Consider the following 26,875-nt stretch of genomic DNA (forward strand, 5'->3'; position numbering starts at 1 on the left):
GGGCGTCGGGCGGGCGGGGGGCGCGCGCGCTTGCCCGCCATGTTCGCCGAGATGAACCGCAGGACCTTGGCGTTCCGGGGGGGAGGCCTGGTCAGCGCCGCCGCCGCAGTAGGAGGCGGCGGCCCGAAAGCTAACGGCAACAGTGACCCGGGCGAGGCGTGGGTCCGCCAGGAGGCAGAGCAGCTGAACGGCCAGGGGGTGGAGGAGGAAGTGGAGCTGGAGACGGTGGAGCTGGAGGTGGCAGCGCTGGAGGCCCCGGACGCCGCCGCCGCCGGGAAGGAGCTCCTGCTCTTGCCCACCGCTCCCGCGGACTCGGCCACTGCCGCCCCGGCCGGCCCCATGTTCGCCGAGAGGAACCGCCGGACCCTGGCCTTCCGCGGCGGGGGCTCGTCGTCGGCGAACAATAGCTGCAAGGTGGCGGGGGCGGCCTGGCCGCGGCGGCCGCTGAACGGGCGGGGGGGCGGCGGTGTCGGTGTCGGGGCGGCGGAGGAGGAGGAGTTGGAGCTGGAGGGCCTGCTGGAGGGGAAGGAGCTGGTGCAGGACGGCGGGTCGCTGAGCGACAGCACCGAGGACGAGGAGGACGGCGAGGGCGGCAGCCTGGGCGATGGCAGCGGCGCCGAGGGCGGCAGCTGCAGCAGCAGCAGGCGGTCCGGGGGGGACGAGGCGGAGGTCAGCAGCCTGGGCGCGGGGGAGGGGGAGAGCATCCAGCACTTCCCGCTGGCGGCCCGGCCCAAGTCCCTGCTGCAGAAGCTGCACGTCTCCTTCCAGGGCGCCTGGCTCAAGGAGTTCCCCTGGCTGCAGTACTGCCAGCAGACCGGGCTCATGTCCTGCGCCTGGTGCGCCGCCGCCGCCGCCGCTGCCGCTCTCTCCGCGGACGGCGGCAGCCGTCACAGCAGCAGTTGTGGGGGCCACGACGAGCTTTGCAAGGGCACCCGCAACTACAAGCGAACCCTACTTCTCAGGCATCATGTTTCTGCTGAGCACGGACTCAACGAGCCTGTCAGCGCCGAGCAGGTAAGGGGGGGGGAGCCGTCTGGGAATGTGGTGCTTTGCTTCCCCTGGGGAGATTCCTGCTAGGCAGAGTGCCCACCTCTCTGAGCGGCTTTAAATGGATTCTTCTCTCTTTCCCACCACTGGGTTTGAGGGCACATCGTGCTCCCGATTCACCTTCTGTCTCCAGTAAGCAGATTACCCTGCCTTCTGTTTCAGGCTGAGTTGCCTTACCGTTTTGTATGAAAGCTTTAGGTGGCCACATTACCTTTTAACGGCTTAAGTTTCCATAATGGTTCTATTGTAATATCATTACTTCCTTTATGGTAATTGTTACTTTCACTGATCTGTTTCTTTGGTACGGGAGGGAACAATTGAAACTTTTCCAGGTGTATAGTAGCTACTGCAGCTGATCATTGTGACTGTATAGTACCGTCCTTTTTTGGATGGTTGTGGAAACAAATAGCAGTGTGTGGTAGTGAGATTACTCATGTGTATGACACCTTCAGACATCAAAGCCTATGCCTTCGAAGTATAGGGATATTCAGAGAAGAGTATAAGCAAAATTTAAAATTCTCTAGAAATTTTACCATTCTCTCTTCTCTGACAGTAGCAGTTAATACATCTGAAAGTAAATTTAGGATTCTTGAAGCTGTTTGTGTTGCCTTCACTGTGAATGTTTATGTGGGATGGTACTGAAACCAAAGTAACTGTCTTTGGAAGCTTTTGTAGGTGGCATTTAATATTGAAAACATACTTTGCCTTACTTTGATTTAGGAAAAAGGTTCCAATCCCTGTTTCTTTCCAGCTGTCAAAATGCCTGCTGTGAGTTACCAAGAGCTGCCTGTTATGTTGGCTTCTGAGTTTACCTGATTCCAGTTAACCTAAGCACTATGGTTTCAATATAGAAATGATACTGAAACTAGTCACACACGGCACTTCCACATTTGCAAACTGGATGTAGATGATTAATTTTCTACATAATTTTTTCTGTTCTTCACTGATTACAATAGTATGGTTAGGTTTCTTAAATTCTGGTGCTCCATACGTAGCTCGCAACAAGCTTTTTAAGGTAAGGTAGGTTAATACATGAATGAACCTAGTATAGCGACAAGATGCTAGTTGAATTGATACAGATGAGTATTTGCATCTCAGTGCCCTCATTGAATGTATTTGCATCTCAGTGCCCTTCAGCTGTGGTCACATTCAATATGGAGATGGTTTATGGTCAGTGACATGCTTATAAATATAAGATTTGAACATGAAAGGGCAAATTATACCACATTATTCCCGTGTCTTGAAAATGTGGCTCAAGTCAAGTCCAGTGTATAAAAGATGCTACTCTGGTGCGTGCTATAGTACTTTTACGCACTTCCATACAAACCTCTTCTGCCAGCCTATCCCAAAGTGTACTGTTGCACATAATCTCCTGAATTAGGCAACAGCAGAGAGACTGAATGTATAGGTCATACACAGTGCCATGAACATTGGCTCTTTTGATCTTGTGCCACTATTTGTACTACTGTTGGCCACCCAATTACTAGACACAGCAAGGCATGTTAATAATAGATTGAAGGTTTTCTATTCTGTAGTGCTGGCTTTCCTACTTAAGCCATATTGTCCTTTTAGTGAAGACAATTTCATAGAGTTTAGGCTGGTTTAGCTTGCTTTATCTCATGCATACATTTTAAAAGCCCTTCTTGTGTAAAACTCCTTTATAATTCACAAGTTGCTTTTTCCTGCATGACCTTGTTGAAAGAATGAACTGAAAACCTGCCTGTCTGACCCATGGCAATATCAAGTTTAACAATTTGGGTACTGCAGATTAATAAAAGTGGCGTATCATGCAGACTATGTCCCCAGGCATTAACATTTAGATAGGTGGAGATGCTGTTTCATTTTATGTTCTAATTTCCTTGTAATGTTTTATGGCTGCTACATTTCAGTTCAGAGGTGGCCACATGGGGGAGGACCAGTAGAGGACAGACATTTTCAAGTAACTTGGTGAAGATCTCATAGATGATATGAAAAGTCATTTTGTGTTATGATCTTCACCCTGCTTTGCTCTGATTTATTTTTAAACAAGTTTTCTATTTCCTTGAGGGTGATGTCCTTTATCTAAATTTCTGTTCTGTGTGCATATAGCACATTTTGTGGTTTTAAAGATTATCTTGCAGATTGCCTGCTTAAATACCTTTTTTTCTCTCAGACTGAGAAGGTGACTGCTATTAATTTTAGATACTGTTCTTTTTGGCCATGCTAAATCGTGAAAATGCTGCTCGTGTTTAAATGTCATATTAGCATCGTTTGTGTTCATGAAATATAAGATTTTGTACAGATAAAATAGGTTGATCTCAAGCTTCCTTCTAAGGATCCCTAAAATAAATGTAGGGGCTTAGTCTCCAGTTTTACTGGCTTCTGTTTGAAGATCATTTTGTGGGTCAGGTTATTGAACTCGTTAATAGTCCAATTTTCATAAAAGTATTTCAGGAGTCAGTCTGCTGTTTTACACAGTGTATTGCTTCTGTGTATTTTTGTTCTTTTGTGCCATATATGAACATGTAGAAACTTACAAGGGCAGCACACTGACAGAGTGTCAAAGAATGAGAGGTACTGTGTGGGCAGTTGAACAAATTTAGAGTCCAGTGCCATCTTTAAGACCAACAAAGGTTTATTCAAGGTATGAGCTTTTATGTACAAGGCAAACTTTTTCAAATACAGTGGAATGGAAGATAGGGTTCAAACCTATAGACAAGCTGCATAGCAACTTTACATGTAAAATGATGAAGGTGTTTTAAGTTACGCAAAAAAACAAAACTACATAACCTAAGGTTATAAGGTCAACAGTTGTTTTGATTTAATTAAAGTGGGAAAGGACACCAAAGCAATAAAGATGTCAAACTGGGGGATAAGTGTGTAAAGGCATATTTTCTAATTGTGGGAAGTAAGTTGCTGTTCAATCTGTCTATAAATTTGAACTCTATTTTCCATTCTGTTGTACTTGAAAAAGTATGCCTTGCACACGAAAGCTCATACCTTGAATAAACCTTTGTTGGTCTTAAAGATGCCACTGGACTCTAAATTTGTTCTGCTGCTTCAGACCAACACAGCTGACCACCCTGGAACAATGTTGGCAGTTGATAAAGATATTTCTGTGGCCCTGGGACTTCAAAATTTAAATACAGGTTAATCACCATTCTGAAATTTAATTGCTTCTTTAGTTTAGTTTATTTGAGCTCCTTGTAGTCATCTAATTTTGCCAATAATTTTGATAGTCATAATTTTTCTCACCAGGGGGGTGTCTTCATTTTATTTTAATTTTATATGTAGAATTTTGTCCAGACTGAAATCCCATGAGCTATAAATGGAAATGGGGAGTATTGGACTAGGATCTGAGAGACCCAGGTTTGAATCCCTGTTCTGCCATGGAAGCTTGCTGGGTGAAGTTAGGCCCAACCCACACTCTCAGCCTAACCTTCCTCACAGGATTGTTAAGAGAAAAAAGAGGAGAGGAGAATGATGTAAGCCACTTTGGGACCCTCTTGGAGAGAAAGGTGGAATACAGTTGAAGTAAATAAATACATTACTGGAAAGGAGGGGCACTGATACTGCACAAAGTTAATTTCATTATGCCAGATTAAATCACAAGTGTTACTGCATTATGGTAACTAACCAAGGCAAGGGGGGTAATGTGGCAGGTGAAGGAGGAAAAAACATTTGGCACATCTGTCCCTGAATATGTATCTTTGAACTGATGACAGCAGAACAAGCAAATGTCTGTATCATCTGCTTTCTACTTCCAGTACATAAAAGTTGGAACAATACACACACACATATGTAGGGTTTAAATTAGTTGTGTGAGGGTAGGAAAAAATCCCTAGCTAGGTAAAACCTTGCTGGCATCTACACACTTATTTTAGAACCTTTCAACTATCTGGCTTTTGTATTTTACTATTTGCAGTCCCAGTAACAGAAGAGCAGGCTTTTTTTGCCATAGAGTTTTGTGGCTTCTTAAGGATAAGGATGATGTCCTCCAAAGACTTAATTTGGAGGGAACTGTGTTGAACATTTATATTTACTTTTAGATAAACATGCAACAGATTGGGCTATACAGCTGCAATCCACAAAGCTACTTTGCATGTACCCAGCAGCTTGAGCATGCCCAGTGGGATTTCTGATATTGAATAGCAAACCACTCCATGCCATATTGTAAAGCACTTTTGAAAGTCCCTTCAGCTCAGATGCTGTGTTCTATGTAGCAAGGATAGCACAGTTTTGGAAACATAAGCATGAAGTTCTCTTTGGAGTACAAAAATAGTTTGGTTCACTAGATCCAGTCCCAGCTAGATTAATGATTTTTTAAGGAAATAGCCTACATCAGCCAACTCCACCCATCAGTGTGTGGTGAGGTTGAAAAAAAGGGTACTGCTTGAAAGGTATGAATTCATTGAGATATAGAGAAGTTCAAATGGTGATCCTGGCTTTAAAATGACTACTTTTACATCTGGAGCCAAGCAGCGCACTGGGGCCAACTCACAATCTGTATTAATTAAGCAGAAAAATAATGCACAGATAAGCCTAGCCGTTTGGCAAACTGTTTCATTGAGAGTTAAGGTTACACACATTTTAACATTGCAGCTCTGAGAAACCAAAAGTATAAGGGAAGCCTTAAAAAATCTGTAAATTATCGTTGTGATTAGGCATTGCTTCTATTCATAGTTTTGTAATGTGCATGTGTACAAATACATCCATGCGTAGCCTAGATAAGATTTAAGAACCTGAAAGGTTAATTGAATACTTATCAGACCTCTTTGGAGAAAGGGTAGGGTTAAAATATACTCAGTATCCCTTGGAAGATACTAATCATGGGACTTTTGCATGTGGTCTTTGGCACCATCTTTTTTTGCTTTTCAATATGGGTTTTTTAAACATGGCACAACCCCCTGGGTAGCATAGTATGTTTTATAATGGAAATGTTCTAACAATACCATGTGGGAAATTGGGTTACTATGAAAGCTATTAAGAATGATTCCATGGTTGTGTGTAGAGATAACTTCAAAAGACTGATAAAATAATATTTTATATAGTTACAGCTGGGTCTAGAAAAAAAATTAAAATCTCTAGTGCCAAAATTTTAAGTGCCAAGGCTAGTGGGTTAGAAACAAGTAAAATTGGTGTGGTTGACTAAAAGATTTACATATCTTAATTGTTTGACACTTCTGGATCAAAGGGCCAATTTTCTTAAATTTGAGTTTAGCCTTTGATTCTGATTTAATATTCTGGTATTCGTACCTTGGAATATTCCTAATTATGTATAACCCATTCTTCATTTATTGGTTTATATATTGTTTTTCATCAGTTGAAAATTGCTTAAACAGTGAACAAATTTAAGCCTTGCTAGGTCTGTCTCCTGTACAGGTTGTATTGCTCCTTTCACTTCCCTGGTGGTAACTCAAAATGGCAAATGGACTCGTAAGGTCTGTGCATGCACAGATGTTGGTATTGACTATGAGGTTTTTAACCCCCAACTTCTTTAAGCTAAGTTTTTCATCTGAATCTATTGCAGAAGAGGCCAATTAAGATGATTAAGGAGTTGAAACATTTTCCTGTGCAGAAAGGCTAATGTTTAGAATGTTTTTGGTTTATTAAAAAAAAAAAGCTAATTGGGGGGTGCATGATAGAGGTTCATAAAATTATTCATGGGATGGAGAAAGTGGATAGAACTTTTCCCTCTCATGTAATGCTAGAACTTGTGGATACCTAATGAAGTTGATGGGCAATAGATGGTGAATGGCAAAAGAAAATGCTTCATTACTCAACAAGTAATTAAACTGTGTAATTCCACTGCCAGTGGATGACTTAGGTGGCTTTGAAATGGAGTTAGACCTGCTAATGGAAGATAGTTCCTTAAGTGGCTAATAGTAAAAGGTAAAGGTTTCCCTTGCTTGAAAGCTAGTCAAATCCGACTCTAGGGGGCAGTGCTCATAATTTCCAAGCCGAAGAGCCAGCGCTGTCTGGAGACATTTCCGTGATCATGTGGCTGGCACGACTAAATGCTGAGGCGCACAAAACGTTGTTACCTTCCCACCGAAGGGGTACCTATTTATCTACTTGATTTTTCTTGTTTTTGAACTGCTAGGTTGGCAGGAGCTGGGGCCAGAGATGGGAGCTCACCCCGTCACACAGCATTAGGGTTTCAAACTGCCAAACTACAGACCTTCTGGTCTGCAGCTCAGCGTCTTAACCTCGTGAGCCACCACGGCCCTAAGTGGCTGCTAGCCATAGCAATTAAAGGGAAATTCCAAACTGAGGCAGTACATACTAATGCTAAAAAGCAACATTAGGAAAGGCCTTTCCCTTTATACCATTCCTCCCCCACCCAGTGCAACTGGTTGGCCATTGTGTGAAAGCACATGATGTAGTAAATGTGTCTGTATCTGATTTGATACAGGAGGGCTTTTATGTTCCACATGGAAGCCAGCCTTTGGCTATTCGATACAGTGATAAATTATCCAAACATTCATTGTATTAGAAATACAATGGCTTGGATCCAAAGAAGTATATCCAACTTTCTACATGCGTAGTGGTGTTTCTCTCCCCCCGCCCCTGCAGCTGGGGGGAAATTGTGTACAACTAAAAACTCCTTCCGCTTGTGCAAGAAGCACTTTGATCCAAGTCAAATTTAGTTGCTGTGGTGCTAACAACCCTTGAACTATTGTTAATGGGTGGGATATTGTGATGTACTGTGATTAATATATGGTACAATTAACAAAGTAGAAATTGGTTTGTCAAGGACTTTCCCAGTTGCGTATTATTACCAGCTACATCGAACTAATGAGTGGGGAAATTACAGTGATTGTAGCTGTGCAACATCCCAGCCTCTAGTCAGTGTATCAGCATAAGCAAGTTCTGCCCCAGTAGCTGCCAGTACACAGTACTGAGAGTGCTAGCCTGTGAGAACATATGCATTGAGATAAATGTGGCCAGTAATGTAAGGACAACTCAGACAGTTGGTTCTAGAACAACAGTTTAAGATCCGGAACCATCAGTTTTGGGGGAAAGCCTCTGGAAAACTGGAATAGAAAGGTGAAGACAGAATAGATTTCACTATATGAGTGGAGGAGGCAGGAGTCTGGAAGGTAATGGAGAAATCATCAAGTCATACATGAGGCAGACATGTTTTCCATATCTCTTCAGTGCGGTCAGAATTGACTCTTGGCAATGGAAGTAAATGGACTTTGACATCAGAAATTTCATACAAATGTACCTTCAGTGCAGTATGTTCTATTTGGTAGCAAACTTATCAATAACTTTAGAACAGTTGGTTGACACATGGTTTATAACCGTGGTATGTTTGGGGTATACAGGAAGAAATTTTAATATTTTTCTCTTAATGCACATTTTGTCTGTGTGTGAGTGGGAGAGAGATTATGTAGTAGTGACTCTATATGTTCTACCTTTTTTGAAGTGGGATGTTGGGAATAACTTCATTCACCTGGATTTTAAAACAGGAAGTAGCTTGTTAAATACTAATTTTTTCCCCTCACTCATTACAGGAATCAGAAAGACCATCAGAACTGGCTAATGAAAGCGATTGTGATTATAATGTTAGGCCAAATGAGAACTCTTACTGCTATCAACTCTTGCAAGAATTAAATGAGCAGAGAAAGAAGGGCATTCTCTGTGATGTCAATATTGTGGTGAGTGGAAGAGTCTTCAGAGCCCACAAAAATATCCTGGTTGCAGGCAGCCGTTTCTTCAAAACTCTGTATTGCTTTACAAACAAAGAAAGCCGTAACCAAACCACTGTTACCTACTTAGATGTTGTTGCTGTTCAAGGATTCTCAGTCATCTTGGACTTCTTATATTCTGGTAACCTTGTGCTTACAAGCCAGAATGCTATTGAAGTAATGTCAGTTGCCAGCTACCTTCAGATGACAGAGGTTGTCCAATCCTGTCGAAATTTTATCAAAGATGCCTTAAATATAAGCATAAAATCAGAAGCTCCAGAAGCTGTAGTTGTGGATTACAATAGAAGGTCGGTTAGTAGGGATGGATTGTCATCAAGGGATCAGAAAGTTGCTAGTTTCTGGGCAACAAGAAATCTTACTAACTTGGCAAGCAGTATAAAAACTGAGAATGATGGCTACTGCATTGATGAAGGCCAGTCTGAAAACTACCAAATCAATGATTGGGTCCAGGACAGCTCTCCTGAAATGGCTGAAAATGAGTCTCAGGGTGAAGGGAAAGTCTTTGTATGGAATGATATGAGTTCACAAGGACAGTTTTTTCAAGAACCTGGGAAAACAAGAAGGAAAAACCAAACTACGAAAAGGTTTATTTACAATGTACCACCCAATAATGAAGAAACGTTAGAAGAACGCTCGACTCAAACATCAGTCCAGTACCCAGAAGATCTGCAGTTCATTAAAGAAGAAGCAGGTAAATGTATAATCTATAGAGAGATATCTGTGTTCTGTTGTAGCCAAAATACGTATTGTGGCACAAATTCATGGAAGTTAAAACCCACATATCATACTGTTAAGCTCAGTCGTCAGAAATCGAAATCTCTCTTTCTCTCTCGATAGATAGATAGATAGATAGATAGATAGATAGATAGATAGATAGATAGATAGATAGAAGGGGAGGAAGTCCTCCTGGCCTTCATTCATAATATAGCACAGTACATGTTGGTCTTCATAATGCAACAAGATTAAGCAGAAGTGTGAGAACCTAAGTATTCGTTCAAAAACCGTTGGCTTTGCACCATCTATACGTGAGACAAAATATAGGCAATTTGCTTTGAAATATGACTTAACTTCGAACTACCTCATAAGTGTGTGGACAGATATTCTGTTACCAGACTGCAGCAAAAGGCATAGAACAGCAAAGGAGATAGAACCTCACTTTCTTAAAAATACACGGTCACTTGCTTCCACTCTTTGGTTACATCAGGCCTTAAGAAGAAGAAGGATTGGATTTATACCCCACCCTTCACTACCCAAAGGAGTCTCAGAGCGGCTTACAAGCTCCTTTCCCTTCCCCTCCCCACAGCAGACACCCTGTGAGGTAGGTGGGGCTAAGAGAGCTCTGACAGAAACTGCTCTTTTTCAAGAACAGCTGTGCCATAACTGTGGCTTGCCCGAGGTCATACAGCAGGTACAAGTGGAGGAGTGGGGAATCAAACCTGGTTCTCCCAGATTAGAGTCTGCGCACTTAACCACTACACCAAACTGGCTTAACAAATTTCTTTTGGACCTAGGAGCCAGTCCCCAGATTAAGAGCTCCAGACTCATCCATACCAAGTACAGTTTTTTCTCTGTGATACCAAGCAAGTTTAATTTATTTATTATCAAATTTGTACCCCACCCTCCCCGCAAAGCAGGCTCAGGGTGACTTCCAGGTAACATAAATACAGAATAAAACATACATAATTAAAACACAACAATTAAAATTAGTACAATACAAAGTGCTGGCAGCAGTTAAAGTTACGGGCTGGGTGCTACAGTGGCCTCTAAGTTTCAAATGGAGCAGCCAACTGGTCTGGAGAAAAATGTCTTGTCCCTTTAATAGAGGATTATTGGGAAGTTATCAGGTGATGTTCTTTGCCTCCATGGCACAGAAAGTTTTTTCCGTACCAGTTGGCAACCCTAAACAAGCAGGTCAGCCCTACTCTAGAAGATATGGACATCAGTTAGTTGTAAAGGGCAGGGCCTTTACTGCTCTGGAATGCCTTCCCAAATAAGGCGCAGAGTTGCTTCTTCCTTCTGTCCTTTCATATGGGGTACAGAATCTTTTGTGCAAATGAGGAGGTTTTCCTGGGGAGGCACAGCTCAGGAAAGACTTCAAAACTCCTCACACAACCCCTTATTTCCCTCTGCTACAGGACCTATGCCCACATACATGTCACTGAAATAAAAACATGTTCTTCAGTTTTCTCCACCTCAGTCTTCTCTCCCCTCTTTGTCATCTTCCTTGTCTCACATTTTAGATTGTAAGCCCCCTGGAGTAGGGACTTACCTCCTTGTGCTCTGTAAAGCATTATGCACATTGTATTTTCTGTATAATAAAAAAACACCCTACCATTTGATTCATCCGAATGTAAACAAACTGGGCCTAAAGTAATGGGTTCCAGTGGGATAGTCATATTCATAGAATCCTAGAGTTGGAAGAGAACTCCAGGGTCATCTAGTCCAACTCACTGCATAATGCAGGAAACTAACTCCCCCCAGTAACCCCTACTCCATGCCCAAAAGATGGCAAAAACCCAGCCCAGGATCCCTGGCCAGACTGGCCTGGAGAAAATTGCTTCCTAACCCCAAAGTAGTACTTGGCATTTTCCTGGGCATGTAAGAAAGGGCCACACAAAGTAAGCACTGATGCAGCCCTTTCTACCCTCCCTCTCATGATCTTCCTTGCTGTCAGATGGCCATCTAGCCTCTGTTCAAAAATCTCCAAAGAAGGAGAGCCCACCCCCCCTCCCAAGGAAGCCTGTTTCACTGAGGAACTGCTCTAACTGCCAGGAAGTTCTTCATCATGTTTTGCCGGAAACTCTTCTGATTTAATGTGAACCTCTTGGTTCTGGTCCAGCCTTCTGGGGCAACAACTGCACCATCCTCTGTGTGACAGCCCTTTAAGTATGTAAAGATGGTTATCATATCACCTCTCAGTCGACTCCTCTCCAGGCTAAACATACCCAGCTCCTTCAACCTTTCCTCATAGGACAATCTCCAGACCCCTCACCATCTTTGTTGCCCTCCTCTGGACACATTCAGCCTTGTCTATATCCTTCTTAAATTGTGGTGCCCAAAACGGAGCACAGTATTCTAGGTGAGGTCTAACCAGAGCAGAGTAAAGAGATACCATCACTTTGTGTAATCTGGACACTATACTTCTGTTGATACAACAGCCCAAAATCATATTTGCTTTTTTAGCTATCGCATCACACTGCTGACTCATGTTCAGTGTATGATCTACTAAGACCCCTAGATCTTTTTTGCGCATATTACTGCGAAGACCAGTCTCCCCCATCCTATAATTATACATTTGGTTTTTCCTACCTAAATGTTGTTGAAATTCATTTTGTTTTAGCCCAGTTTTCTAGCCTGTCAAGGTCATCCTGTATCCTGACTCTATTTTCCACTCTATTTGCTACCCCTCCCAATTTAGTATAATCTGCAAATTTAATAAGTATTCCCTCTATTTCGTCATCCTAAACATTTATAAAGATGTTGGACACAACAGATCCCAGGACAGTTCCGTAAGCCGTTCCACTTGTCACTCTTCTCCAAGAGGATGAGGAACTATTAATAAGCACTCTTTGGGTGCAATTTGTCAACTAGTTACAGATCACCTAACAGTAATGGGATTCAAAACACATTTTACCAACTTGTCAACAAGAATATGATGTGGAACCTTATCAAAAGCCTTACTGAAATCAAGATAAATTATGTCTACAGCATTCCCTGATCCATCAAGGTAGTAACTTTCTCAGAAAAAGACATAAGGTTAGTCTGACATGACTTGTTCTTGAGAACCCCATGCTGGCTCTTAGGAATCACAGCCATCCTTTCTAAATGCTCAAGGACTGACTGTTTGATGATTTGTTCTAAAACTTTTCCAGGTATAGATGTCAAGCTGACAGATCAGTAGTTACCTGAATCCCCCTTTTCCCCCTTCTTGAAGATGGGGACAACACTTGCCCACCTCCAGTCTTCTGGCACCTCACCTGTTCTCTAAGAATTCTCAAAAATAATGGACAGAGGCTCAGAAATTACATCCGAAAGTTCTTTGAGTACCCTGGGATGCAATTCATCTGGCCCTGAGGACGTAGTTTCCTTTAAAGAAACTAGGTGTTTATATACTACCCCTATGCGGCACCTAGGCTGCAACTCCCTTCCCTCATCGTGTTCTGTTTTTGCCTTGTTGAGCACCATTTCCCTCACAAGAGAAGACTGAGGAAAAGTAGGTGTTGTGCTCCCCTGAAGTTTTGTTGGTTCCCCTAGGGTTCTGCCTCATGTAGGCGTTTGGTCTCAGAAATGGTCAGGGGAGGCGGTTGCTTCACAAAACCTCCTAATCGGCCCACTGGTGTTCCCTTCACCCTCTCAGCTTCTCCAGTAGCTATCAGCCATCTCCTCCTCAGCCTGAGGACTTTTCCTGTTTTCTCCTGTGCCTCATCACCCATTCTCCTGTCCCTCCCCATTCCTAGCCCTGCCTCCCATACAACTTTAGACATCCAGCTGGGCATTGGAAGGCACTGACGTTTGGCCCCACCCCGCTCATCCAGCCTTGCTGGGGCAGGGGCAACTATTGCGACATCAGCAGGCTGCACCCCGTGGCTGACTCCATAACTTGGCTGGGGCTCACTGGAGGATCTCCGCTCCCACTGGTGGGGACATGCTCGTTTGACCTGCTGTTCGACCTCTTTGGCTCCAGGCTCCGATGAAGGTTTTAGAGGAGCCATGGATGCTTGACCACATTGTTTCCCGTCTCTCTTGTTGATCCCCTTCATGTCACTGGGGTTGGGTGCAGAGGTTGAGGGTCAGACTGGGGCTGGGTTTCTTTGTTGGGGAGAGCAGTGGCTGGAATGTGTGTGCTGCCAGCAGGTCCCAGCCAGGTTGTGTCAGGACAGTAGGAATTGAGCAGTTCTGCCCTCTCTTCATCTGTTACAATTTCACTTTCCTGTTCCCACAATGGACCTACCATGTCCTTGCTTTTTTCTTACTTTGAACATAACAAAAGAACCCTTTTTGTTGTTTTTAGCATCTCTTATTAGCCTAAGCGCTTACTGAGCTTTATCTTTTCTAACACTCCCTACAAGCACTGGTTATTTGTTTTCATTTTTCCTTGGTTATAAGGACCTCACCCCTTTTCCTAAACGAGTCTTTTTATTTCTCAAGTCTTTAGAAAGCTGTTTATGGAGCCACCTTGACTTCTTTAGGCTCCTTCCATTTTTTCTTCTCGCAGGAATTGTTTATGATGGTGCCTTCAGTATTTCACTTTTAAGAAAACTCCCACCCGTCTTGAACTTTCTTCTCATTATTTCTGACCGCGGGATTCTGCCCCGCATAACTTTAAGTTTGTTAAAAATTGCTTTCCTGAAGTCCAATCTATGTATCTGACTGTGTATAGCTTTTTCCTTTCCCAAGACTATAAAATCCAAAATTACATGGTCACTACTACCCAGGGTGTCCACTACTTCCATCTCGTCAACCAGTTCTTCCCTGTTGGTGAGATTCAAGTCCAAGATAGCAGATCTCCTTGTTTCCCTCTCCAAATTCTGGAAAATAAAGTTGTCAGCAAGATAAGTCAGGAATTTATTGGACCTTTCATTTTTAGCAGAATTGGACTTCCAACAGATATCCAGGCAATTGATGTGCATGTCCTGTCTCTTTGAGAACTTTGTAATCTGTTCTAGGAGTTTCTCATCCAAGTCCTCTGCCTGGCTTGGTGGTATATAGCAGACCCCCACCATGATATCACTATTGTTTCTTACTCTTATTTTAACCCAGAGACTCTGAGCTTCCATGCTCAGATTCATGTATTTCCTCACAAGTATATGCCTCCTTTACATATCATTGATTGTCATCCCACCAAGTTTCAGTAATGTCTATTAGGTCATAGTTCCCTTCCTATATTAGGACTTCAGGTTCTTCATGCTTGTTTCCCATATTGCATTAGTGTAGGCACAATGGAATTCATGGTTCATGTGCCCTGAGGTTTTTGTTTGTTTACTTACCTGTGTTAATGTTTCTGAGCAAATGTGCCACTCCCTGCAAATCTTTAGTGTTCTTATCTCTAGTTATTGGCTTTATACTAGGCTTTGAATTTTTGTCTCGCTCCCCCATAGTTTAAAGGTTTGCAAGGCTCTTATCAAACACATTTTTCTTACCTTTGTGATGTGCAAACCATCTCCTGATAGAAGAGGTTCATCTCAAAAGCATAAGCCGGGTCTAAAAAACCAAATCTTTCCTGATGACACCATCTATGTAGCTAGTCATTTATTTGCTGTATTCTTCTTTCCCTTCCTAAGTCACAGCCTTCAACAGGAAGAACTGATGCAAACACAACCTGTTCTCCTAGGTCCTTCACCTTTTTACCCAGAGCCACATAGTCTCTTTTAATACGTTCTGAGCTATGCTGGGCAGTATCATTTGTTCCCACATGGATGAGCAGGAAAGGATAATACTCTGTGGGCTTGATGCCCTTACTGTCACATTTTGGATGCGTGCACTTGGTAGACAGCATACCTCTCGAGACGACAAGTCCAGTCAACACACTTTAGCCTCTACCCCTCTCAGTAGGATTGGGGAGAAGAAGCTCGAGTCCTCTCATCCACAGGAGCCTGAGAAATTTCCTTCAAGCTTTGGGGAGGCTGGGGGAGTAGCCCTTGTTCTAGTGGTTTAGAATCAGTATCTGTGGGGAGAGGAGATTCTGGAACCTATTGCTTAGCGACAGAGAATGTCTCCTGATTTTCCTACTCCTGTGGGTTAGATTTTCCATGCACCCTTTTCCTGTGTTGGGTGCTCCTCTATTTGCTGGGATACCTTTCCCTCCTCCTCCTGTTGCCCTCTCAGGAGTGCTTCATGCATGCTGTCCATGAACTCTTCACCTTCCCTTATAAAATGGAGTGTGGACAAGTGTGCCTCAAGTCCCTGTATCTTCTCTTCCAGTAGGGCTGCCAGCTTACACTTGCTGCAAGTGTAATTGGTGTTCCCCTGTGGTAAGAATACAAATGTGCCACGGATTTAATGGATTTTGCATGATACTGCCTCAGCTCCCTCACCAGCCATGCTGCTTCGATCCATTGCAGAAGTGGTTCAGGGGTTTTTTGCACTTCCCTGATAACTCTCATGCCAAAATTTCTCACAAGACTACTTGTGAAAGGCTTGCAAAAAAGCTTAACACATACAGGATGTAAGAGCTACTCAGCTTCTTACAGGGCTCCCAGGCTAAGAGCTACAGGGCAAGATCCCTTTGGCTTGTGCCGAAGGTTCGCTCCTCTGGTGAGGAGGAGCCTTACACAGTTCAAAGCTCACCAAGCAGAGGGTGGGGCCAGCAGTCAGCCCTGGGCAAAACAGACCTTCCCCAATCAGCAACGGTCACCTTCCACAATCAGCTACAACCCAGGCAAAAGAGACAAACAACACTTACTCAAACAGGCACCACTTTCCAGCAGGCTGTACACACCCACACACCCTCAGATACTGTCCTCCCACACAGTAACCTGAGCTAATTCTCCCCAGCAGTTAAGGAAAGGCAAAAAAAAAATGCTCACCACTTTAGCAGCTTTATCCTGCTCCTTCTCAGAGCCTAGCTGACTGGTATTAAATTTGTGTCAACAAGAACAAGAGTTCTATAGCATCTAAAAGACATGTATTGCAACATAAGCTTTTGTATACTCAAGCCTGTTTGTTAAACTAGTGTTATAAGGCAGGTCAGTTGCTCCTACTAGCTTGCTATATAACTAGAACAGAGGTAAAGGAAGAAGAATAACCCAAGACTTATTTGTTGTTCAGCTCAAGCATAGGGTCCTTGGCAGGGGGAATAGATTTTAATCAGGAGCCCCCACTTCAGTGATTCAGTAAAATGGCTCATAATTCTGTGTGTACAATTATTATACCAAACCTGAATATAAAGCTACCCATAATTGTACTCTGAATGATTCTAACACCTCTGGAAGTTGGCATGAAGATCAAATACTCCTGCTTCTCCTCCAGGCCAGGTTTCTGTGTCTCTCCCCTCCCCTCAGCCTTGGAGGGGAAGTCATACTTATGTTCCCCCTCCCCCTGCCCCCCCCTCTCAGCTCTGTTTGCAGCAGAGTTTGTATCCTAGCACCAAATAAGCTTGTGTGATCAGGGCATTCCTTTTAAGCACTGTCTCCCCTTTTTCCACTTTTTAAAAAATCATTAGGTGGCAGGAGCTGTGGTGTCCTGGCCTGGGGAATTTTCAAAACCTGGGTTACATAGATAATTTTTGTGTGTTGAAATTTTATTTTATGCTTTAGAATCACCTATTTGTGATGAAATGGCTTGTTGGGTTTCTTTAAATACCTGATGTGTTTCAAGGGATGCTTATTGGTGAAGTTCGCTACAAAGGGCCACTTGTTGAATGAAGTCTTTTAGCTTTCCACTTGTGTAGGTGTTAGAAATAGTAGTATATTCACAAAGGAGCAGTTTGCTGACTCTTTATGGTACAACAAAGCTAATATTATAACCAAAGTCTGTCTTATTTCCTGTACCCTTCTTGGAAGCATCTTCCTTTGCTTCAATCTGGCTTTTCTCTCTCCAGGAAATGCTGAAATCACTGTTGTGGTGATATCTGAGCAGTCATTAGCATATGTAAGGGTTGGGGTTTAAATACCTTATGTTTTCATAACATTGGGAAAGCATTAGCTATATATAGCACATGCAACATACTAGGAAAAAGTGAATTCATAAGTCGTACTGGCTCAAGCCGCTTGCTTGACTACCTGTAATGTGTAAAAACTGGCTGCAAATGACCATGCAAGTCCCCATTCTTTGTGCTGTTTCTTACATTCTACTTGCTGTTCAAGGCTTAGAAGGGTATATATCAGGCTGCCACTTTCTCCTATTGCGTAGGGGAGACCGCCCAGAGTAACCTTTTAGAACACTGGCATCTGTTAAATGAGGTAACATTATGAATACTAGAGTTCAGTTCTACTTTGAGCCATAAAGTTGCATATCAAACACTAGGCTGAGGGAACAACTTCATGTACAGTTTCTGTGCACATTTTCTTTCTCTTGATTACTCTGTTAAGGGTATGTGGAAACTAGCAAGCTAATGGCTCTGTACACTGATGTGTTCTGTAGCTAGGAAATGAGATGCCATATATCTTGTGGTTGTTCCTATATCTACCACGTTTAAAAGGATGACTGGAGCATGCACTCAAGCACATGGACAATTACTAGCTTATGCACAGCAGTGACCACAATAATAATAATGTCTGCCTTCATCAGAATGTAGCACTGTCAATGCTGGGAAGCTAGCAGCAAGCCAAACACTCAACACCGCTCTCTACTCTTCTGTAGACAGAAGGAGTGAAAAGGTGCATATAGGGCACAATGCAGAACCTTTAGGCAGCTGTCAGCATCTACATCTCTCGCTGTTAATTGTTGTGGGATAGCTGATAGGTGCATGGCTATTTTGAAATGGCTACATTAGCTGCTAGCTTGTTTTCAAATTCAATTCAAGGTGCTGGTTATGACCCCACCCTTCACTACCAAAGGTGTCTCAGAGTGGCTTACAAACTCCTTTCCCTTCCCCTCCCCACAACAGACATCCTGTGAGGTAGGTGGGGCTGAGAGATCTCTTTCCAGAGCTGTCCTTGAGAGAACTCACCTGAGCTATTTTATTCTTCTGTAGTTTTGTTGGTTTAATGTTGCTACTTAATAAAATAATTCCTAATGCTATCCACTCCTAATACTAGTGTATTGCTGGTGCAATTTTGTGGTGCTATTTCCCTTCCTTTGGCTCCAGCCTCTCCCTGGTCCCTCTCTTCTGCTAGCTTTTTGTGCTGCTGCCAGGCTTAAAAAGCCTGAAAGATTGTGCCAAATGCCTAGGATCTCTGTTTTTGTTTATTTAGAGTGGCACCATCATGATCGATCCTTTAATGGATTAAAACAGTTACTCTGGCCAGCCATATTGAAGGAAGAAGAGATAAAACCTGTGGTGAAGGAAGAAGAGATAAAAGCTGTGGTGTAGGGAGGTCTTCCCAGCAGTCTGTTCATTCTTTGTGCTCTTCCTCCACAGTCTTAGTTAATCACACATGTTCGTAGTGTAGCTGAGCAGTTCTGACTGTTCATAGATATGCTTACACTTGGGTAAACATTAGTTTTGGGATTGCAGGCATGCACCCAGCTCTAAACCAGATAATTTGTGAAGACGCAGTTGAAGGATTGAGATTGGGGAGGTGGCATGGTGTCATTCCTAAGGATGCCATTTCGCTCTTTAGATACTTTATGGAGTGTCTAACCTATATCATGTGTTTGTTTGGTTCCCAGGCTTGAATCATCGCCATTCTCTTACAGCAGGGATGTCAAACATAAATGTCACTTTGTCGGGCCAGGCCATGTGTGCCATAAAATGTAATGCCAGGTACCGGAGATAGAAACTATATAAAGGACAGCAGCTGGTAAGCTCCAAGTTGGTGTATCCTTGCTGTAAGGCCCCATAAGCTGAGAGGGGAGTGCAGAGGAAAAACCCACATAGGCACACTCGAGAGGCAGCAGTGCAGATACTCCCACAATGCTTGACTGCTGCAGATGAGGTTGTTCTGCTGTGCTGAAGCCACAATGGAGTGGCTCCCCCCACTCCCCCCCAGCACTCTCTCCCTTGCATCAGTTGCTTGCAGGCCACATGGGAGCCTCAGATGGTCCGGTTCTGGCCCCCGGGCCTTATGTTTGACACCCCTGTCTTAGTGTGTTCTATAGTCCCCGCCTAACAAGCTTTCTAACTGAGCTGACTTCTGAGGCAGCTTTGGAAGCAGTGTTTCCTCTAAGCTGAGTTAGTGTGAGCTAGCTTACATTTTTTTTAGTCTCCGGCTCATTGTCTTAGTTCAGGAAGGATGGCTCCAGAGCAAACTAATTTATACAGTAGTCAAATCGCTCACTCACAACTTTAATGCCTGTAGCTCACAAAGTAGAATTTTTGCTCACAAGACTCCACAGCTTAGAGGGGGCATTAGTTGGAAGTCCCAGATTTTTGTTCTAGGGAATTTCAGCTTCTACACAAAGGTTAATGACAATAAAACTCTGTGTGTTCTGGTACAATGAAATAAAAATCAATGACTTCTTCTTCTTCTTTTAAAATTTTTTTAATGATCTTTAAATTTTTTATCTGATTTTTTAAAAAAATAATTACCTGAAGGTACTTCTGAATAATACTTTATATCTTAAAGGTATAGAATAGGGATTATTAATTTGTAGTTCTATTGTATGAGACAATATATCTGTTGCTTAAGAAAAGTTTTGTAAATGAGTCCCAATAATTTATGGATTTGGAGCCCAATTTCATGCTTTCCCAGAGGCTTCTGTAAAGATTGTAGAGGTCTGCCTGTTCTCCCTACACAGCAGGACATAGTGTTCAGTCTAGAATAGGGGTGTCAAAACATAAAGCCCAGGGGCCGGAACTGACCTGTCCAGGGCTCTTATCTGGCCTGCAAGCAACTGGTGCGAGAGAGGAAAGGCAGGAGGCTTCTCGAGTGGGGAGTGGGCATGTGAGCACACGATGAGGTATGTGTGGTTGGAGCGGGCAAGAAATGAAAGGAAATGGCTAGGGGTCAGGCTGTGAACCTGAGGTAAAATAGTGTGGAGGGAATGGCAGCAAAGGCGGAGAAAGAGGAGGCAGGATGTTACCTTGGTATTACAATTTATGGCAGACATTGCTTGGCCCGATAAAGTAACATTTATGTCAGATCCAGCCCTTGTAACAAATGAGTTTGACACCTCTGGAAGATACCGATACAGGAGCTTAGTTCTGTAGGTCTCAAACTGTGGATTTGTGTTTTTGTTTTCTGATATGGCTATAAAACTAACCTGAAAAGTTAAAATGTATAGCATGTGCTTCTAAAAATTAAACCTGCATCTATCTCTTGAGGTGTCAATATGTTTTAAGAGCTTAAAAATCAGCAAGAATGGATTTTATGTAGAATACAATGAAAATTGAGTCTTCCCAACTAGAGACTTAAATCATATCTACCTTGGTCTGGTGCCATGTATACAGTGGATTTGGACCTTAGTTTCAATGAGAATTGAGCTGCCATATGAGTTTTATCCCAGAGGACTGTTCCTTTGGCATGAAGATGACTGGTGAAAGATGGATTTTTAATCACTGTTTCCACTTGGAGGCAGAAGGTGTCCTCCTGATTGAGGTGAATCATCCATTTGATATTGAGGTAGTGCTATTTTCCTGCTGCTTGTTCTTTTGGGGGGAAATCTCCATTCAGTTTGTGTCCTGTGGCTGGTAAAGCGTACAAGATATGGAAGATGCTTTCCTTGAATCTGGCTTTTCCTTCTGTATCTCAGTTCATATTTTTATTTTCTATCTGCTGGGACATTGGTAACCTTTAAACAAAAAAGGTGTACGTTATCCTTGCTACCCAAGGTGGCTGATGCATGTCATGGCAAGCTGAAGAGGAGCTCTTAGACTTTTTAATCTGAGAGGGCTTGAAGGTGCTGCTGAAGCACAGATGAAGAAGAGGCATGACTCTCTGATGGCTTTTTGGAATATAGTCCCTTCAGAGTAGGCCCATAGCTAGGATTTTTTGGGGGGGGTTGTAATTTAATTAAGTAATAATAAATAATGATCTATGAAAATTTACTTTAGAAAAAAACCTTGTTTAAGGTGCTAAAAGAGACTGGTTTGTAATACTTTTAAGACCAGGTACCAGAGATAGAAACTGTATAAAGTCCAGAATTCTTTTAGGCTAAGTGTTCAAAAACAAAGAAAAGAGGGAGGCGAGGAAAGATACTTCGAGAGTTTGGCATGCCTTTGAGCACTGCCTCTTGCGCAGAGCTGGGGGCCATTTGGAAGGCAATTAATTTTGGAAATAAATCAGCCAAGAGCAGCTTCTACGAGCTGAAGAGGGAGAGCAGGCTGACTGTGATCCTTGGTGTGCCTGTTTGTTTCTCTCCCTCTTCTTGAGAAGCACAAAGCATGAATTTCTGGACGGTTCCTGGCATGGGATGGCTTGCCAGGCGGCAGTTCACCGTGGCATGGCAAGCTGAACTTCAAAAAGGTAGACAGCCTTGAGCAAGGATTGGGCCTGGCTACTCTGCTGCAGCCTTAATATGCTTCAGGAATAGCAAGTGGACTTCTGCAGCACCAGTGAATCAAAGGCATCCTCACTCTGTCACAAAGTCTTATGTGTTACCATAGTTCAGTGAGCTGTATAGTAAGATGGCAAGGATAAATGAATGGCTGAACAAATCTGACCAAATGTAGATTAGGGTACATTTGAAGTCCTATTTTAGGCCCCTGTCTGGTGGAGTAAGCTCCCCTGTGAGAGGATCAGGGCCCTGTGGGATCTGTTGCAGTTCCACAGGGCCTGTAAGACGAAGCTCTTCCACTGGGCTTTTGGTTGAGGCATCGGGTGTCCCCTTCCTTTGGCTGGCCTCCATCTGTAGCCTGGATCCTGAGATCTTAAAGATCTTTTTAAAATTCTTAAAATTCTAATACCATCAACCACTAAGGTATTTATTTATTTATTTATTTTTCAGATTTTTACCTCGCCCTCCTGGCCGAAGGTATCTGGTCTTCATTATACTTTGTATGGCACTTCGGAGCTATGTTATTTTATATTGTGTTTTAATCTGATTTTAATTGTGTTGTATTTTAATACTGTTGGAACCCACCCTCAGCCCGTTGAGGGGAGGGCAGGATATAAATCCAAATAAATAAATAAAATAAAAATAGTTATGGCAGCAAATAAATGTTTTACCCTCACTGCATCTGTACACTCCTGTCCACCTGAACTAGTGGTTAAAGCTTATATCTTGATCCCTTACAGTTTGTGGCTCAGAACCTTCAGTAGATTGCTTTCAATCTGTTCATGTCATGACTACTGTTTTTGACCTATGACCTTTGTGGCTGATCCTGGTCACTGAGAAGAAGTTAGTGCTCTAGATGATAACTAACCTTGTTGAGGGATGGAGTAACCTCAGTATGGAGAACTAGTCTTACATTTCTATATTCTAGTCTAGCTCGCATTGTTTCTTTTAACTCACAGTTGTTGTCCTTCTTCAAAGAGATCGGCTGACGGAGAATTTATGCCGGTAATCCGGCTCGATCGGCCACTATAGAGTTGCTTGGCACTTGCCTTCTTCGTGGGAGGAGGTCAAAGCCCAATTCAGCTTCTTCCGAAGCTGGATTACGCCAACCTCACACTCCCTCTAGGGCGCTGCTGCCTGCTTGTCCCCCCCCCTCGCTGGGGAGTGATGCGTTGGGCTGTATATTGCCCAAACTGTCAAAAGTGGCCGTCGCTCGCTTCGCACGATCGCGAAACGCTTCAGTCCTCCATCTTAGCCAGACCGGAAGCCCCGTTAAAGCTTATATCTTGATCCCTTACAGTTTGTGGCTCAGAACCTTCAGTAGATTGCTTTCAATCTGTTCATGTCATGACTACTGTTTTTGACCTATGACCTTTGTGGCTGATCCTGGTCACTGAGAAGAAGTTAGTGCTCTAGATGATAACTAACCTTGTTGAGGGATGGAGTAACCTCAGTATGGAGAACTAGTCTTACATTTCTATATTCTAGTCTAGCACTTGTTGGGTGGGCATTGAGTAAGCTATAGGTGTTTCTGAATTAAGCAGACAATCTACGTCTAATCTTATTTCAGCCCTGAGTTTGGTATTGTAATAACCAAGGAAATTACAGTACCAAACCCAGTTCTGTATTACTGCCTCCTCTCTTTTCCTGACTTCCTGCCTATAGCTCAGATGGGGAAGAAGGAAGTTTCAGTAATGGGGGGGGGGGACTGATCAAACCCTGCGTGTGCACTTTTGCTGGAGCCGTTTTAAGTCATCTACTGTAAGGACAAAATAGTATATAAAATGATATAACAAATACATTTTACTGTACTATTAAAATATTATCTTTGAGATAACAGTGTAGCGTGCTAGCCGTGCATACTGTAAAATGTTTTATTTGCCATTGGTAATAAAATTTGGAGGGGAAAGTAAATGGGAGGAACACCTATGAGTAAGCATTCTCTGTTTTAGAAATATTCTTTCACTTTGAATATGTTTGTGCATAGAGAAGCAGATCAGTGTACATCTGTAAGTGATATCAGTTGTATCCGAATACATTAGTCCAGCACACATAGCTAATTTTATTAAGAGTTTGATGTGTTCATGTTGATAAAGAGGGTGATTCAGAGTATGCACATAAGATCAAAGGGTAAAAATAAATATTCTGACAGTGCATTAAGTAGCACTTTCAAAATTATATCCTGACTGTCTCATTAAGGATAGTAGTGAACATTAAGACTGAACTGCTTATTAATTGGAATTTATATGCTACCTGTTACATTGGCTTGTATCATTTGTTCCTACCATTGAAATGAATTGTAGTCCACAGTTGGTGGTTCTGTCCGCTGTTGACTGCCATGCCTTTATCAGTTCTACTAGTCAATTGGTAATCCCTCTTGGAATCCATACGTGTAGTCACTGTTGGGTTAGTGCTATCATGGCCAGAGGGAGAAGGAAATAAGCCAAGCCTTGCATAGAAAATATCGCTTTGCCTGGCTTCGGTTTTCAGAAACATGGGAAAGAAACCCAGGTGCATTAACATAGGCAGCAACTTAGTTATATATCACATGTTGTATGTTCATTATTTTACGCACACTAGGTTGCATACTTTGCATGTGTAGATTTGCAGGAGAGTTCTGCATCAGCTGAAGCTTTTGACAGTACTTCTAATTGCAGGTTTGCTAGGGTAGCAGTAAATACAAGAGCTTGTGCTCTTCAGCTACAGCCTGTCACTTCCTACATGGTTTCAGGGGAACTGACCTTCTGTCTCCTGGGATCTTTGGGAGATGGGACATTAACTGATGATGACAGTGGGTATATGTGGTAATATTGATGAGATCTGGGATATAGCTAGTGTAGTTGGGTCTTAAGAGCATTCTTAAGACGGGTAAATTCAGGTATTATAATTTGACTACAAAGAATGCCCGTTGTAGAACTGAAGACAATGGGGCACTAGCCTGGCCATGGGTATGGGTCGCCGTCTCCATCTGCCCCCCCCCCCATGGTGAAGCTGGCTGTCCTGCCCCACACGGTTGAGGCTCCGGCGGGCCAAGGCGCCTGGCCTCGCCCCTCCCCCCAAGCACCCCCGCTCAAGGCACCGGCAGGGGAAGCTGGCCAGGCTCGGCCCTCTCCCCGCAATGGGCGTGAGCCCGGCCGGGTGCAGGGCGCTGTCTACTCCCCCCCCCAACTTGGGGAAGCAACCCGCATTCTCCCTCGCAGGGTTGAGGCCCCGGTGGTTCCCTGGCCGGCCTCAGGCGTGGTGGCACGGCGCCATCTCCCCTCATCTGCAGACCACACGGGGGAGGTGCGAGGGAACAGGCCCCTGCCGCCTCCCCTGTTGGCCACCCCCGGTGCCTTTCCAGGCGGTTGAGTGGAGCCAGTGCATGTCGGCCTGGGCCGCCTCTTGGCTGGTGGTGGCTCCTGGCTGCCGCGGCTCAGCAGTAGTGGCATGGCCCCGTCTGTGGCCTGCAGGCCAAGTGAGGGTGTCTGGCCAGTGGAGCACCCGGCCCAGGCCATGGCTCGAAGGAAACTGAGGCCAAAAGGGTGATCGCTGCCTTCGTGGACAGGAGGACACCCACACAGGCGGCAGCACAGCGAATGGAGAGAGACGCCCTGTGAGTGACACACCAGGGCGCCAACCAATTCCGGAGTGTGTGGAATGTTCTAGAGAAGTGCCACCACGATTCGGCTTTTATTTATAAGGGAGATTGCTAGGCTCATTATTGTCAAAGTACCCAGTGCACACCTGCTCCCTCATTGTGTCTAGGTTCATTTGCTATGCTTCCAGTATAGGTTCTTTGTTGGTGTGGCTCCTTGGGTCCTGTTTCACCTGTGTAGAGAATGATTAGAGTAGTTATGTTCACCTTTCTAAGGATCGTGTCAACAGATACCAGAATTCTTTGAAAATTTTGGAGCTGTTTTATCAGACCAAACTAGGAAGCAGGAAGATTAAATGCAATATGGATTAATTATGTTTGGTTGTAGTACCTGTTCCTGAAGAAGAACTGTGGAAATGGGATATTACCAGTCCCCTGTTAACTGGCTCACCTTGTTGCTTCACTGGGAAGGTCTGACTCAGATAGGAAATCTGTTGGGATTTGGAGGTGTTTTCAATATTGAACTGACACCAGAGATATTTTGTATAATATTCTTCATTCAGATATGAACATTTGATAAATATTTACAAGTTATTTTTATAAATTCTTCATTATCATATTCATGGGTTTCTGGTCTTTTGTTAGTTTTTTCCATACCATGAATCTCCACTTTTTGCTTTGGATTTCTACTTGGTGTATGTTAACCAGCAATGATAATGGGTAGAGTACCTTTAGCTTGAAGCCATGGCTTAACCTCATAATCATGTCTCTCTCATAGAAATAGGATACTTGCTTGGCTTAAGTAGATAACGTTTGCTACATAAATTTTCCTTAACGTGTTCTCCTAGGTACTTCTAATGATTTCAAGTTTGGAATGTTTCCTGCTATCTCAAATGATTTCAAGTTTGGATTGTTGCCAGGTACTTCAAATGATTTCAAGTATGGATTGTTACCTGAATCTTGGCCAAAGGAAACCTGGGAAAATGGCAAGTAACTTTTATAAATATTCATAGTTGTCTCTTTTTGTAACGTGTATTCTGATTTCTGTGTGCAAAGGTAATGACTGTTAAGAATTTTTTAAAATCAGTTGCTGAGAGTTGGTCTAAGAAACTTTTAATTACCACATAAGAGCAAATTTCTTCTTTAAGCGTCCTAATAAATTGCAGTTTACATAATGTATTTAAAGTGATAAGGCTAGCACGTGTTCTGGTAGGTGTGCTTTAAATTTTGCAGGATTAATGTTGCATAACAGTTATTAATCTATTGGTTATTTGTCATTTTCAACACTTATTACACTTTGCTGGCTTTTGGACAGGGAACACATTTAAAAATGGAAGTTGGCCTAGATTAGAGAACTGATTCACATCCTTTGATGAAGTCGATGTGTACCAATAAACACAAACATCCAGTTGAAAATATACAGAAGTGTCACATGATTTACCAAGTAGTAGAGTTGTATCTCCAGGATATATTTGGTTGGGTAATATATTGTAGAGTTGAGGAGGATAATAAATGCAAA

The 26,875-nt window shown here is 43.1% G+C and overlaps 1 protein-coding gene across 1 annotated transcript in view; it reads left to right on the forward strand.

The window, feature by feature from the left end:
• Positions 1 to 51: 51 nt before the first annotated feature.
• The window catches only part of ZBTB10 (zinc finger and BTB domain containing 10), a 37,595-nt gene continuing 10,771 nt past the window's right edge, over positions 52 to 26,875 (forward strand). Inside the window, exons 1-3 of the mRNA XM_015425429.1 lie at positions 52 to 1,014; positions 8,547 to 9,432; positions 26,205 to 26,342. Of these exons, the coding sequence (XP_015280915.1) occupies positions 52 to 1,014; positions 8,547 to 9,432; positions 26,205 to 26,342 (1,987 nt within the window). The remainder of the gene's footprint in view (positions 1,015 to 8,546; positions 9,433 to 26,204; positions 26,343 to 26,875) is intronic.

This window comes from Gekko japonicus, unplaced genomic scaffold (assembly GCF_001447785.1).
Source record: "Gekko japonicus isolate JY-2015 unplaced genomic scaffold, Gekko_japonicus_V1.1 scaffold301, whole genome shotgun sequence".
NCBI lineage: Eukaryota > Metazoa > Chordata > Lepidosauria > Squamata > Gekkonidae > Gekko > Gekko japonicus.